Source organism: Heterodontus francisci, chromosome 3 (assembly GCF_036365525.1).
Source record: "Heterodontus francisci isolate sHetFra1 chromosome 3, sHetFra1.hap1, whole genome shotgun sequence".
NCBI classification, from domain to species: Eukaryota; Metazoa; Chordata; class Chondrichthyes; order Heterodontiformes; family Heterodontidae; genus Heterodontus; species Heterodontus francisci.
The window spans coordinates 104,566,877-104,583,202 of record NC_090373.1 but is presented as its reverse complement, the minus strand read 5'-3'; the positions used below and the strand labels follow the sequence as shown (position 1 = coordinate 104,583,202).

General features: G+C 44.1%; 1 protein-coding gene and 1 long non-coding RNA gene across 4 annotated transcripts in view; one reads left to right on the top strand and one right to left on the bottom strand.

Annotated features, from left to right (window-relative positions):
• The first annotated feature begins 384 nt into the window (after positions 1-384).
• Positions 385-16,326, top strand: part of LOC137352569 (uncharacterized) — a 61,341-nt gene continuing 45,399 nt past the window's right edge. For all 3 annotated transcript variants that reach the window (XR_010969735.1, XR_010969734.1, XR_010969736.1), the window contains exon 1: positions 385-477. This is a non-coding gene — a long non-coding RNA (uncharacterized lncRNA). The remainder of the gene's footprint in view (positions 478-16,326) is intronic.
• Positions 644-14,355, bottom strand: LOC137353504 (uncharacterized). Its single transcript, XM_068019884.1, has 5 exons — positions 14,130-14,355; positions 13,371-13,503; positions 13,124-13,260; positions 2,056-2,387; positions 644-668 (listed from the first exon to the last, which is right to left on the bottom strand). The coding sequence occupies exons 1-5, from the start codon at positions 14,352-14,354 to the stop codon at positions 644-646; spliced, it is 852 nt and encodes a 283-aa protein (XP_067875985.1). The 5' UTR covers position 14,355.

Sequence of the window (16,326 nt, the reverse complement as noted above, 5' to 3'; positions counted from 1 at the left end):
CTCTTCACATGTCAGAGCTGGCAGCTGCTCAGCGGCGTGTTGTTCTGCCAAACTACAAACCCGCTGACACAAAGAAAAAAATTGGGGAAGGGTGTTAAAAAAAAAACAAAAACATAAAACCTGGATAAAAAACAAACCGATTCTGTAAAACTGCTGTTTTGTCTCCTCAAGCTACGTCTTCTCATGTTATATGAGGATTTATTTCCACAGTAGCATAAACTTGTACTCATAGCCTATGTTCTGTTTCTCAGAGGCTTGTAGCTATTTTGCCCCAGCCACGTTGTTTCATGTCACTGGGTGGACTTTGACTTCACAATTTCAATTACTCATTATAGGTTCAATTCTTGTTGCCTTGCTATGTTTCATAACAGATTGTTGAAATAGTTTCTGCACCAGCAATGTAAATTTTCTCTGGACAAATCCAAACTTATTCTATATGTTGCAGACCAGCATAAAGATATTCTTCAGACACAACCTGTAAGTGCTATATATGTACTAGTTATATTTAAATTAATAATTCTTCAACACCAGTATTGCTCTTAGACCTTTAATGTACATTAACTGATGTGGACACAGATATATCAACAGTTTAGTAATCTGGGAAAGGGATTTAGACTGTACAACGACAGAGGCTCTTGGGAGTTTATCTGGAGGAGAGCCCACTCCAACTAAGTTTGCAACAAAGCCAAAAGAACACAATTTAAGTTTGCACATTGATATTTGTACTCTCTACAAATCTTAAACTGAACATTCCCTCAGACTTCCCCGAATTGTCTTGAGAAAAGGGGGAAGGGGTTACTTAGATGTATTTGGTCCTGACCCAGTTAAAATAGTGGTGTTGGCTCAGTGGGGAATTTTCAGACAAGGTCAGTTCCTGAACACTGGGGAGAGGCTGCTTTTCAGCAGATGGTGTTTGGGCTACAGTGGAAACCTTTGTGACACAAATTTGGCTTTTAACCATCAGGATTTTCATTATTAAACTGATAATACATGATAATGTAAATTTCTTTGGCCTCCTTATCTCGAGAGACAATGGGTAAGCGCCTGGAGGTGGTCAGTGGTTTGTGAAGCAGCGCCTGGAGTGGCTATAAAGGCCAATTCTAGAGTGACAGGCTCTTCCACAGGTGCTGCAGAGAAATTTGTTTGTCGGGGCTGTTACACAGTTGGCTCTCCCCTTGCGCTTCTGTCTTTTTTCCTGCCAACTACTAAGTCTCTTCAACTCGCCACACTTTAGCCCCGTCTTTATGGCTGCCCGCCAGCTCTGGCGAACGCTGGCAACTGACTCCCACGACTTGTGATCAATGTCACAGGATTTCATGTCGCGTTTGCAGACGTCTTTATAACGGAGACATGGACGGCCGATGGGTCTGATACCAGTGGCGAGCTCGCTGTACAATGTGTCTTTGGGGATCCTGCCATCTTCCATGCGGCTCACATGGCCAAGCCATCTCAAGCGCCGCTGACTCAGTAGTGTGTATAAGCTGGGGATGTTGGCTGCCTTGAACATCTGTGTTGGAGATATGGTCCTGCCACCTGATGCCAAGTATTCTCCGGAGGCAGCGAAGATGGAATGAATTGAGACGTCGCTCTTGGCTGACATACGTTGTCCAGGCCTCGCTGCCATAGAGCAAGGTACTGAGGACACAGGCCTGATACACTCGGACTTTTGAGTTCCGTGTCAGTGCGCCATTTTCCCACACTCTTGGCCAGTCTGGACATAGCAATGGAAGCCTTTTCCGCTTGTTGATTTCTGCATCTCAAGACAGGTTACTGGTGATAGTTGAGCCTAGGTAGGTGAACTCTTGAACCACTTCCAGAGCATGGTCGCCAATATTGATGGATGGAGCATTTCTGACGTCCTGCCCCATGATGTTCGTTTTCTTGAGGCTGATGGTTAGGCCAAATTCATTGCAGGCAGCTGCAAACCTGTCGATGAGACTCTGCAGGCACTCTTCAGTGTGAGATGTTAAAGCAGCATCGTCAGCAAAGAGGAGTTCCCTGATGAGGACTTTCCGTACTTTGGACTTCGCTCTTAGAAGGGCAAGGTTGAACAACCTGCCCCCTGATCTTGTGTGGAGGAAAATTCCTTCTTCAGAGGACTGGAACGCATGTGTAAGCAGCAGAGAGAAGAAAATCCCAAAAAGTGTGGGTGCGTGAACACAGCCCTGTTTCACGCCACTCAGGATAGGAAAGGGGTCTGATGAGGGGCCACCATGTTGAATTGTGCCTTTCATATTGTCATGGAATGAGGTGATACTTAGTAGCTTTGGTGGGCATCCAATCTTTTCTAGTAGTCTGACGAGACCACGTCTGCTGACGAGGTCAAAGGCTTTGGTGAGATCAATGAAAGCAATGTAGAGGTGCATCTGTTGTTCACGGCATTTCTCCTGTATTTGATGAAGGGAGAACAGCATGTCAACGGTCGATCTCTCTGCACGAAAGCCACACTGTGCCTCAGGGCACTGATAACAAATGATAATGTAAATTATAACAAATATATTACCAATTGCATTCTCCTCCATTTTCTAACTGGATAAATTGTCTTATAACATTGCAAGGCACTATAGTAAAAATGTATGCCCCTTTCATTAACTCCAGAGTGAATAGTTAACAATGACACAATAAATAAAACAATGAATAGGTGAAAGCAAAATAACAGGGATTTGATGCAACTTTTTATCGTGGGGCTTTACTGGCTACTTTGAGGTTATATCAAAAATATTTTTTTAAATTCACATAAAAATCTGGTAAAAAATATCTCACCAAGTGACTGAAAAATTTGTGTCACTGCTAATTATGACTGAATCAAAAAAAATATTTGTACAGATGGAAGAAATTTTTAAAATGACAAATGGATAGCTCAGTGATAATAAGGTAGACAAGCGAGGAAAGCTACAAGTTAGAATCCTGGGGGACGATTTTAACTCTATCCGCCCAGTGGAAATGAAGTTACATCCCGCCCTGTAGTTATCGGGTGCCTCCTTGACCAAGAAGGCATCAAGGACACCTACCCAAAGCCTGTGGCTTCCTTTTTTTAAAAAAATATATGCATGATGGGGTCATAATGAGGCCATCAAGACCAGACTGCAATTTTAACTTGGCAGTGGGAAATAGCAGTGAGTTTCCCGCCAGGCCAACCAAACAGATTGGGGCTAGAAAAAGTAATTAATTTAACTTTTTTAAAACTTTTCCTGTGAGGCCAAGAGCTGGGTGCTCCGCTGGGCCACACAAGGAAATCTTAGACTTTCCCTTCCACGAACTTGCACCCACCTTCCCCCACACCCACTCCACCTGATCGCAAGTTCCCTGCAGGAAATCATCCGATCTCACCACTTACATGGACATAGCTGACAGCCTCAGAGTCTGACAATTTTCCACCACTTCCTGCTTGGAATGGATATGGAAAGTTGTCCAGCAGGGTTTGAAGAACGCCTGATAGTTCATATACCCCAAGCCTCATTTCCAGAGCAGCAGGTGAGTTTCTAATTCACAGCACTGCACACTCACCCAAAATCAGCCTGGAGTTAAAATAGAGGCCCGACTCTTTGTTGAGTTAGTTGATTTCAGTCAGAACAATAATGGGGACACCAAGTGTCCTCAGTCCAGGCATTAAAAAAAAGTTATCGTCACCGCTCCTTATTTGTATCACTGGTTACTCCTCCTTCGAATGTAAGTTGCAGACATTGATTGTGATGGTCCCCATGGTTGATCAGCTGGCCAGTATTCACTACACAGTCTCACACATGTAAAATGATAATTTGGGTGAGGAGCTGTGAACTGCCAACACTCATGCAGCATATTCCAGCATGAGTCACTGGCCTAGAATTTCCACTAGCTATTATTTGATCCATTAAAATAAATGGTTTAAAACTGATATTGACATAATGCTTTTCTGAAAATCTAGCCCAAGCACTAAAGGGAGAAAATTGCAGGGGGAAGTTGGGAAGAACACGTAACAAGTTAAAGCATAAAAAAGGTAATACTCCACAGCTGCTTTGGAAAGAGAAACATTTAAGTTCCAGCTATTGCTAATTCCTAGAACTGTTACAGGATTTTCCCTTTGCTTTCTATCAGAGGTGCAAAATAGAGAGCTTGTGACAATGTCTGTGATAGTCTCAGCCCATTTCCCATCCATCAGCTCCACAGTGATACAGGGATGTACTGGTAGAGACTAGAGACACACTTCAAGCCTTCCAGCCAGTATTGAACCTTTGACTTGCTCGTACAAACATACACTTTAAAAAAAAAAAAAAAAAAAATCGCAAAAAAAGCAAATGGAAAGTAAGTTTTAAAATGTAATGTGCACTTTCATCAGTAAAAGATGGAAAAAATATTTATTCAAATTGGACTCTTAGGGGTGAATTTTATGGGCCATGCAAGTGAGGCTTTTGTGCCGGGTGGGGTTATTTAATTAGGTGTGGGTTGTATTATTGGATTTCCGACGACGGTCTTTTTTTTTTTAATCGCAACTAAGTCAGCAGCATGTTTGCGGCAGTCCAGGGTTCCACGCACAGTGGCAGATTGAAGATTTGCATGCATTTCCATACCATGAATACCCATTACCCTATACTTAGTTCAAATTAAGTCCCAACTGCCAGATTATGTTGGCAGCAATCGGCAATCTACCTGGCAATGTGGAAAATTGCCCAAGTATGTCCTGTGCACAAAAAGCAGGACAAATCCAACCCGGCCAATTACTGCCCCATCAGTCTACTCTCGATTATCAGCAAAGTTATGGAAGGTGTCATCAATAGTGCCATCAAGCGACGTTTGCACAGCAATAACCTGCTCACTGACGCTCAGTTTGGGTTCCACCAGGGCCACTCAGCTCCTGACCTCATTATAGCCTTGGTTCAAACATGGACGAAAGAGCTGAACTCAAGAGGTGAGGTGAGTGTGATTGCCCTTGACAAGGCAGCATTTGATCAAGTGTGGCATCAATGAGCCCTAGCAAAATTGGAGCAAATAGGAATCAGGGGGAAAACTCTCCGCTGGTTGAAGTTATACCTAGCAAAGGAAGATGGTTGTGATAGTTGAAGGTCAATCATCTCAGTCCCAGGACATCACTGCAAGTGTTCCTCAGGGTAGTGTCCTGGGCCCAACCATCTTCAGCTGCTCCATCAATGACCTTCCCTCCATCATAAGGTCAGCAGTGGGGATGTTCGCTGATGATTGCACAATGTTCAGCACCATTTGCGACTCCTCAGATATTGAAGCAGCCCATGTCCAGATGCAGCAAGACCTGGACAACATCCAGGCTTGGGCTGATAAGTGGCAAGTAACATTCACACCACACAAATGCCAGGCAATGACCATCTCCAACGAGAGAATCTAACCATCTCCCCTTAATGTTCAATGCCATTACCATTGCTGAATCCCCACCATCAACATGTTGACTTGACCCTTGATCCTCCTCAAATCCACCATTGACCAGAAACTGAACTGGACCAGCCACATAAATACTGTGGTTACAAGAGCAGGTCAGAGGCTAGGAATTGTGTGACGAGTAGTTCACCTCCTGTCTCCCCAAAGCCTGTCTGCCATCTACAAGATACTCTCCACTTGCCTGGATGGGTGCAGCTCCAACAACACTCAAGAAGTTTGACACCATCCAAGAGAAAGCAACCCTCTTGAAAGGGGAGATCAAAGAATCCTCCCCCGACAGTCAGAAAAAAAAAAAAGAGAACCATGCATCCCCTGAAGTCCAAAGCCTTTGCATGACTCAGCAAAGCACTGAAAGAGTTCAGGATAGACCCACTCACTACTGACTCTCTTGAAAAAAATATTCCAACTCAGGGCTAATTAAACCTAACTATCTCAAAGAACCTAAGCAGCCACGGAACTGGACAAACTGAAGAACAACTTACCCCAAAAAACACGTTTATTGGGATGCCAAAAAAGGGACAATTAAAGCCGCACTGCCACTAAGAAAAGACAGGCTGTAATAAGTTTTTAGGAACTATGAATGGGAATGAATGAGAGAAATGCATGTTTTTTTCTGTATCTTATATTTTCCCTTGACACTTTTAATGAAATGTCCTTTTCTAAAATCACATTTCATTCTGCTGGGTGTGGAGGTGTCATGCTAGACCCCCACCTGCCAAGAATGAGGCATATTAATTTTGCCATATGGACATTAAATTTCAAACTGTTGCTGAAGTGAAGAAAGGACTTGCTTAAAAAAATCACCAGGCCTTTGGCTGGAAAAATATTTCTGCATACCAACAGCCAGTGCTTGGGAGGACAAAGGAGCTATTCCCTGCTCCAATTTAACCCACAACAGACTTTGAGCACCAGGTATTGTGTGTAAGAAGAGACATTCCATCCAGGGTCAGCTAAGACCAGAGAATCCACAGACGTGGTCAGACCAGCTAGTCACATGACTATAATAAAAGCAAAATACTGCGGATGCTGGAAATCTGAAATAAAAACAAGAAATGCTGGAACCACTCAGCAGGTCTGGCAGCATCTGTGGAAAGAGAAGCAGAGTTAACGTTTCGGGTCAGTGACCCTTCACATGACTAACCTGCTTGGCAACCTGAGTTTTTCTGAATTGTACAAACAGTTTGAACTGTCTGTTTGCTGCTGGACTGAAAAGATCTCTCCTGGCTGGCTCACCACAGCCTCCCCTGTCTGCTCCCAGATTTTTCTCTCAGAACTCCAAATCCACTGAAGACACGTGAACCCCAAGAGAGAAAAGTCTCCTACAGTGAACAAGGTTTAAAAAGAATACTGGGCCCCAACGAAAAGCAAGATCTAAATACAATCAAGTACTCCACAGTGAGCTCGAAGATACGTAACAAAAACCCTCTTCAGAGATTGCCTCAAACCTTTCCTTTATTTTTCTGCTCTGTTCTGTCTCTATCCACATGTGTGTATCGCATATGCATGCTAGGGGGGCACATTGTGTATCCATAGGCATTAACCAAATTAGAGTTTAAGCTTAAATTTAATAAATTTCAACCTTTCTTCTTTAAACCTAAGAAAACCTGTTTGTGCTGGATTCTTTGCCTTATAATTGGAAAGCAGTGAACAAGGGTTCACCAAGGGGGAGCTAAAAACACTGATAGTTTAAAATTAAACCCTGTTACAGTAAGACCAGGTGAAGGCGGAGAGGGAACCCTAGACCCCTTTCTCACCTGGTCGTAACAAATGCAAAAACAATAGGGCAGTAATAGTATGGGATTTTAACTACCTCAGTAGTAACTTGGATAGTTTTAGTGAGAATGAAATTGAGGGAGCTGAATTGAGGTACATTCAGGAGAACTTTTTTGGCCAGTATATAGCAAGTCCAACAAGAAAGGGTGCAGTTTAAACTTAGTTTCGGAAATGAAGATGGGCAGTTGAAGGAGTGGCAGTGGGAGAGTATGTTGGTGGTAGTGATCATAATTCAGTCAGTTTTAACATAATTATGGAAAAGGACAATGATAGAACAGGAGTTAGCGTTCTCAATTGGGGCAAGGCCAATTTTACTAAGCTGAGAAGTGATTTAGCAGAAGACTGGAAACAGCTACTTGAAAGTAAATCAGTGTCAGAGCAGTGGGAGGCATTCATAGGGGAGATTCAAGGGGTTCAGAGTAAACATATGCCCACAAAGAAAAAGGGTGGGATGGCCAAATCTGGAGCCCCATGGATGTCAAGGAGCTTACAGGGCAAGATAAGGCAGAAAAGGAAAGCTTATGTCCGACACTGAGAACTCAATACAACAGAAAGCAGAGAGGAGTATAGAAAGTGGAAGGGTGAAATCAAAAAGGAAATTAGGATATCTAAGACAGGGCATGAAAGAATATTGGCAAGCAAAATCAAGGTGAACCCAAAGATGTTTTATCAATACATTAAAAATAAGAGGATAACTAAGGGTAGAGTTGAGCCCATAAAAGACCAAAAAGGTAACCTATGTGTAGGGGCAGAAGATGTTGGTATTGTTCTTAATGAATGCTTTGTGTCTGTCTTCACAAAAGAGGGAGACAATGCAGATATTGTAGTTCAGGAAGAGAGGTGTGAAGTATTGGATGTGATAAACATAAGGAGAGAGGAAGTATTAATGGGATTAGCATTCTTGAAAGTTGATAAGTCAACAGGGCCGGATGAAATGTACCCCTGGCTGGTAAAAGGAGGAGGGTCTGACCATCATTTTCCAGTCCTCACTGGACATAGGTGTGGTACTGGAGGATTGCAAATGTTGTACCTCTGTTTAGAAAGGGAATGAGGGATAGACCAAATGATTACAAGCCAGTCAGTCTAAAGTCAGTAGTGGGCATATTATTGGATCAATTCTGAGAGACAGGATAAACTGTCACTTGGAAGGGCACAGATTAATCAAGGATAGTCAGCATGGATTTGTTAAGGGAAGATCTTGTTTGACTAACTTGATCAAATTTTTTGAGGAAGTAACCAGGAAGATAGACAAGGGTAGTGCAGTTGATGTGGTCCACATGGATTTTAGCAAGGCTTTTGACAAGGTCCCACATAGCAGACTGGTTAGAAAAATAAAAGCCCATGGGATCCAGGGAAATGCAGCAAGGTGGATACAAAGTTAGCTCAGTGGCAGGAAACAAAGGGTAATTTTGACGGGTGTTTTTGCAACTAGAGGGCTGTTTCCAGTGGCATTCCGCAGGGCTCAGTACTGGGTCCCCTGCTTCTTGTGGTATATTTTAAAGTTTTGGACATAAATGTAGGCGGCATGATCAAGAAGTTTGCAGATGACACAAAGATTGGCCATGTGGTTGATAGCAATAAGGATAGCTTTAGGCTGCAGCATGAAAGGTTGCAGAAGGTTATCCGGGGTAGATAGAAATGTGGAGCCATGAAATTATTGAATGGCGGAGCTGGCATGAAGGGCCGACTGGCCTATTCCTGCTCCCAATTCATATGTATGTTCGTATGTAAGATACCGATGGACTGGTCAGGTGGGCAGAAAAGTGGCAAATGGAATTCAACCGAGAGAAGTGTGAGGTGATGCAATTGGAGAGGTCAAACAAGGCAAAGGAATACATGATTAATGGGTGAATACTGAGAAGCATAAATGAAATGAGGGATCTTGGAGTGAATGTCCACAGGTCCCTGAAGGTAGCAGGACAGGCCGATAAGGTGGTTAAGGCGGCATATGGAATCCTTTCCTTTATTAGCTGAGGTATAGAATACAAGATCAGGGAGGTTATGCTGGAATGGTATAACAGTGGTTAGGCCATAACTTCACAGAATCACAGAATAATACAATGCAGAAGAGGCCCTTCGGCCCATCGAGTCTGCACCGATGCATTACAACAGCCGACCTGTCTACCTAATCCCATTTGCCAGCACTTGGCCCATAGCCTTGTAGGTTATGACGTGCCAACTGCTCATCCAGGTACTTTTTAAAAGGATGTGAGGCAACCTGCCTCTACCACCCTCCCAGGCAGGGCATTCCAGACCGTCACCACCCTCTGGGTAAAAAAGTTCTTCCTCAAATCCCTCTTAAACCTCCTGCCCCTCACCTTAAACTTGTGACCCCTTATAACTGACCCTTCAACTAAGGGAAACAGCTTCTCCCTATCCACCCTGTCCATGCCCCTCATAATCTTGTACACCTCGATCAGGTCACCCTTCAGTCTTCTCTGCTCCAGTGAAAACAACCCAAACCTATCCAACCTCCCTTCATAGCTTAAATGTTCCATCCCAGGCAACATCCTGGTGAATCGCCTCTGCGCCCCCTCCAATGCAATCACATCCTTCCTAGAATGTAGTGACCAGAATTGCACACAGTACTCGAACTATGGTAAGGCCACAGCTGTATACAACTCCAACATGACCTCATTGCTTTTGTAATCTATGCCTCGATTGATAAATGCAAGTGTCCCATATGCCTTTTTCACCACCCTATTAACCTGCCCTTCTGCCTTCACAGAGCTATGGACAAACACGCCAAGGTCCCTTTGTTCCTCGGAACCTCTAGTGTCAGGCCATTCATTGAATACTTCCGTGTCACATTACTCCTTCCAAAGTGTATCACCTCACACTTTTCAGGGTTAAATTCCATCTGCCACTTTTCTGCCCATTTGACCATCCCGTCTGTATCTTCCTGTAACCCAAGACACTCCACCTCACTGTTAACCACTCGGCCAATCTTTGTGTCATCCACGAACATACTGATCCTACCCCCCACAGTCATCTATGTCGTTTATATAAAGGACAAACAATAGGGGACCCAGCACAGATCCCTGTGGTATGCTACTGGACACTGGCTTCGAGTCACTAAAACAGCCGTCTGTCATCACTCTCTATCTCCGACAGCTAAGCCAATTTTGAATCCATCTTATCAAATTATCTTGTATCCCATGTGCATTTGCTTTCTTGACAAGTCTCCCATGTGGGACCTCGTCAAAGGCTTTGCTGAAATCCATGTAAATTACATCAACTACTACACCTGGTCACATACTCAAAAAATTCAATCAAATTTGTTAGGCATGACCTCCCTCTGACAAAGCTATGCTGACTATTCCTAATCAAATTTTGCCTCTCCAAGTGGTGATAGATTCTCTCCTTCAGAATTTTCTCCAATAGTTTCCCTACCACTGACGTGAGACTCACTCACTGGTCTGTAGTTCCCTGGCTTATCTCTACAACCTTTCTTAAATAGTGGGACCACATTAGCTGTTCTCCAGTCCGCTGCCACCTCCCCCGTGGCCAGAGAGGAATTAAAAATTTAGGTCAGAGCCCCTGCTATCTCCACCCTTGCCTCCCATAGCATCCTGGGACACAAATCGTCCAGACCTGGAGATTTGTCCACTTTTAAGCCTTCCAAAACCTCCAATACCTTGTCACTCCCTATGACAATTTGCTCAAGAACCTCACAGTCTCTCTCTCCAAGTTCCATATCTACATCCTCTTTCTCTTGGGTGAAGACCGATGTGAAGTATTTGTTCAACACCCTATCAATGTCCTCTGGCTCCACCCACAAATTTCCCCCTTGGTCCCTAATGGGTCCTACTCTTTCCCTGGTTATCCTCTTCCCATTGATATACTAGAATATCTTGGGATTTTCCCTACTTTTACCAGCCAGAGCTTTCTCATATCCCCTCTTTGCTCTCCTAATTGCTTTCTTAAGCTCCATCCTACACTTTCTGTACTCCACGAATGCTTCTGTTGATTTGCTCTCCTTGTATTTGCCAAAAGCCTCTCTTTTCTTTCTCATCGTACCCTGAATGTTTCTGGTCATCCATGGTTCTCTGGGCTTGTTGCTCCTACCTATTACCCTAGAGGGAACATGTTGGGTCTGTACCCTCCCCATTTCTTTTTTGAATGCCCCCAACTGCTCTTCTGTAGATTTCCCGACAAGTAACTCTTTCCAATCTACCTTGGCCAGATCCTGCCTTATTTTACTAAAATTCGCTCTCCCCCAATCCAAAACCTTTTTTTGCAACTTGTCTATTTGTTTCTCCATAACAAAATTAAATTGTACCATGTTGTGGTCGCTATCACCAAAATGCTCCCCCACCAACACATCAACCACCTGTCCGGCTTCATTCCCCAGAATTAGGTCCAGCACTGCACCCTCCCTTGTTGGATCCTCTACATATTGAGCTAAAGAGTTCTCCTGTATACATTTTAAGAACTCCTCTCCATCTAAGCCCTTAACACGATGACTATCCCAATTAATGTTGGGAAAGTTGAAATCACCTCATATAATTACCCTATTATTTTTACACCTCTGCAAATTGCGCACATATTTGCTCCTCAATTTCCTGCTGACTATCTGGGGGTCTATAATAAACACCTAGCAATGTGGCTGTCCATTTTTTATTCCTAAACTCTACCCATAAAGCTTCATTTGATGCCCCCTCCAAGATATCATCTCTCCTTACTGCAGTAACTGACTCCTTAACTAATATTGCAATGCCCCCTCCTCTGTCTCGCCTGAAGATTCGATATCCCAGGATATTGAGCTGCCAATCCTGCCCCTCCCTCAACCATGTCTCCGTGATGGCTACTAGATCACAATTCCACGTGTCAATCATTGCCCTTAACTCATCCGTTTTACCTGCAATACTCTTGGCATTAAAGTAGAGGCCTTCCATACTGGTCTTACTCCCTTGAAACTTACTTCTGCTGTATTCCCTCTGACTTGTTCACTTTCTTGTGTTTAGCTGTGCCCCTATTCTGCTAGGAGTCTGCATCCCCTCCCCCTGCCAAATTAGTTTGAGTCCTGTGTGCAGTTCATTATTTTTTTTTTTTTTAACAGAAAGGATGTAATTGTACCAGAAAGGTTACACAGGAGATTTATGAGGATGTTGCCAGCACTGGAAAAATGTAGTTATGAAGAAAGATTGGAAAATGCTGGGGTTCTCCTTGGAACAAAAGGAGGCTGAGGGGAGATTTGACTGAAATGTATAAAAATGTGAGGGGCATGAATAGAGTGAAACTGAAGGGCTCATTTACCTTAGCATAGAGTGACTAGGGGGCTTAGATTTAAAGTGATTATTAGAAAGATTAGAGGGGAGATGAGGAAAAACTTGTTTTTACCCAGAGGGTGGTGGGGGTCAGGAACTCACTGCCTGAAAGGGTAGTTGTGGCAGAAACCCTCAACTCATTTAAAGGGTGTCTGGATATGCACCTCAAGTACAGTAACCTGCAGGGCTACAGACCAAATGCTGGACATTGGGATTAGGCTGGGTGGCTCGTTTTTCGGCCAGCGCAGACACGATGGGCCAAGTGGCCTCTTTCTGTGCCACAAACTTTGTGATTCTATGATTGTATGATATAATGGAGTGCAGGTCAGAACGCGTATGGCTCAAGTGCTCAGCCAGACTTGTCAGAGCTTGCCAAACTCTTGACTGAGGAAGCCACACGCCCAAATGCCTAGGACATGGCAGACATCATGGCTTGCATGGACTCCTCCATGGCCTGACAAAGCCACGCATAACCTCAGGCATCTCCGATATATTTTCCACATGGCTTTGCTGCACATCCAGCAGTCTTCTCGTAACAGAGGATCATCATGAGCGTGGGGCTAAGCAGGGACCTGGTCCCCAGCAGTCCTCCGATTGTCAGGGAACCTGACTGGCATATGCTCCCTCAGGTCCTGGAACATGTCTGTGTCGTGCACACCGGCTTGTGACCCAAATTCTAATCTAAATCCGCTCACAGACCGTGAGAATGTATCCGCACTGGAGGAAGTGGAAGAGGAGGCAGGTGATAGTGCACTATCTGGGGCATTGGCATCTTCCTCCCCAGAGGTGGAGTCTTGGGCCTCGCAGCATTCAATCACTCGAGTGTAGGCACCTGCAGTGGCGACACAAACAGAGGCACATTAAGCATCAGCTGAACATGAGGTCACACACTTTGCTTTGGTGTGCACATATGGCTGCAAGATTATGCCTTGAGGATCCTACCTTGCCATCTGTGACGGCTCTGCCTCCCTCCTCTGTGTTTCTGCCTCCTCCTCTCAACTGGTGTCAAGACTCTGATGTCTGGGACACCTCCACTTGTCTTTTCCCACTTGCACTGGTTATGGGTGCTTTTATCCTGCAGGAGACAATGCAGATTTAATGACATGTCAAAAGGTGCATCACACCCATTGTATACATGCATCATCACTCATTCCAGACTTGCTTTTGCACGACACATCCAAGCACATAGAAAATGTCAGACATCAACTTTCCCCACAATCATTTACTGTATGACACCAAGACTGCTTATGCAATCCATTGCAAGCCTAGTCTGTCCTCTGTCTTAAACACACGGAGCCAGGCAGAAAAACAATGGAACAGTTTCGGCAAGACCACACCCTCGCCGATCTGAGCAAGTCATTTATACGCTTCTGACACTGAATCCAGGGTTGTTGCATAATCCTACGGTTTGATATCTCCTCCGCGACCTTCATCCAGGCCCTCTTAGTGAGGTGGGAGGGTCTTTTGAGTGCATCTGCAGGGAAGAGGGCCTCCTGCCTTTCCCTGATGACCTGGAGGAGAACCTGCAGAGAGGCATCACTGAACTGTGGGGTGGGACGCTACCTGCTGGCTGATGTATTTATTGCTCGTGCTGTGGTCAAAAAAAAAATGGAGTTGGTGCTGGGTTTGAAAACTCAATGAAGGAAAAAGCAGTTAAAACTAAGCAAGTGATTTAATTGCAGTAAATCTGAGGACACTTACATACCAAGGCTGATGCTCCTTAAGGTTTGGAATGCAGAATGATTTACAGCTGTGGCGCACATGGTGCTTGACAGAGTGACGACGGGTTCCAATGAAAGTCTGTCCCCGCCACAAGATTGCACGTGTCTCCTGTGCCCATCGCCGTACCATTGATTTGCATGTAAAACTGCGTGCTGTAGCTCCATCAACTTCCAGTCTCACCGTCGGGAACGCCGCAGGACTCATAAAATCCCGGCCTCAGAGATTGTCAGATAAGAGATGTGTTAACCATACATTCCTGTGGTTTTATCTACAGAATTCAGTTGCTTTACAGTGGAATAGCGAAAATTCACTCAAAGGAATGTTTTGTGCCTTAGTAAATGATACAGGTGCCAGCTTTGTCTCAGTGGTAACACTCTGCCTGTGAAACAGGGGGCATGAGTTTAAGCCTCAATACATAGGCTCAAATACATAATCCAGGCTGACTTTTCAGGACAGTACTGAGGGAGTGCTACACTGTCAGAGGTGCTACCTTTTTGACGTGGTATTAAACCAAGGCTCCATCTGCTTTCTCAGATGGCTGTAAAGGATCCCATGCCACTATTCAAAGATAAACAAGAAAATTCTCCCAGGGTCCTGCCTAATATTTATTCCTCAAACACAAAAACAGATTATCTGATCATTTATTGCATTGATGTTTGTGGGACCTTGGTGTGCATAAATTGACTGCTGTGTTTGTCTATGAAGTCTTTTCAAGGATGTTTTTGTTGGCAAATTGTTGTGCGAATCAAGGTGAAGGATGTTGTGACTGGAAAACGAGACACTTTCCACTTGGGTACCTTGGACACAAAATTTGAGTGTTGCTACCAGAGAGGGGAAGGGGTGCAGAAAACATAACCAAACCTGATTCACGATTAACCCAATAGAATTTACGTCAGCTGAATCCAGTAACAGCCCCGGAATGCCAGAGGGGAACAGGTGTCAGCTGTGTTTCAGTGGTAGCACTCTCATTCCGAGTCAGAAGATTGTGGGTTCAAATCGTACTCCAGAGAGTTGAGCACACAATTCAGGCTGACAGTCCCTGTGCAGTACTTTACCATCGGAGGTGCTGTCCTACGGAAGAAACATTAAGCCCAGGCCTGGTCTGTCCTCTCAGGTGGGCATAACTGATCTCATGGCACTATTTCAAAGAAGAGCTGGAGAATTCTCCCTGGTATGCTGACCATTTTTTATCCCTCAACCTACATCACTAAAAACAGATTATTGGGTCATTAATGCAGTGCTAGGTGTCGGACCTTGCTGTGCCCACGTTTAATTGGCTGTAAAGTTGTTTGGTCATCCTGAGGTTGCAAATCTTTATCAATCCTGGAGGGAATAGATTGTCTTGCAGGTGTGGACTGCAAGCTCTTTTTGCAGCTCCAGAGTTGGGGGTCAAACTGACCATACTAATGTCCAATCTTTTCAGTTTGGGACAGTGTCAGCAGCCTTCACTTGGTGTGGTCATAGGTTCAATTCAACAATGCTTGCACCGGTGGAGCAGGCCCATTGGAATTTCAGCCACCTAATTTCAGGATCAAGCACTACAAGATTATTGTAGTATTGGAAGGTTTTTGTTTTTAACACAAACTTAGAATGCTGTGTGTTTTAAAAAATCCTCTCAGTTTCAGTGGACATTGACACCTGCAAATAGCTGAAAGTTTTGGAGGTTTTGAAAGGAAACTGACTTTGTATACAAGGATGGGAAAGCAGGCAATTTCAAAGAAACCAGCAAGGGGTTTGACCTCCTCAGAACAACTCTGAATAACAAGGGAGACTCTATGTCTGGACATGTGACCTGTTTAGGAAGGTTTTGCTTTCAATTTGGACCCTTTAAAAAAAAAAGTGTCACGAGTTTTTGTTTTAATTTGAAAGCTTAGAATTCTGTGTGTTTTTAAAAGACTAAGAAAAAGGATTTTCTGTGAACATTGAATGCTGAAGCTTGGTGTTTGAACTGAGTGGGGCAGACTGCAAGACACCTGTTCCAAACAATAGCAAGGGAAATGATAGATCACATGACTTGATTGTTAGAGTTTTAGTTTCACTTCTGCATTGTAAGACCAGTGAACTGTACAGGCAGGAAGCAGAACAAGTGGGCTGGAACCTTTATTTTGCAGACCAGAGAAAAAGACATCTCCCTGAACAAAGGTTTGCCTCTTCTAAAAAAGAAATTCTGCATTTG

Excerpts from the sequence above, each read along its gene's own strand:
- LOC137353504 (XM_068019884.1), bottom strand. The coding sequence starts at position 14,354 with ATGAGTCCTGCGGCGTTCCCGACGGTGAGACTGGAAGTTGATGGAGCT. Across the intron at positions 13,504-14,129 it reads AGGAGCATCAGCCTTGGTAT|GATAAAAGCACCCATAACCA; the intron begins GTAAGTGTCCTC and ends TGTCTCCTGCAG. Across the intron at positions 13,261-13,370 it reads GAGCCGTCACAGATGGCAAG|GTGCCTACACTCGAGTGATT; the intron begins GTAGGATCCTCA and ends TCGCCACTGCAG.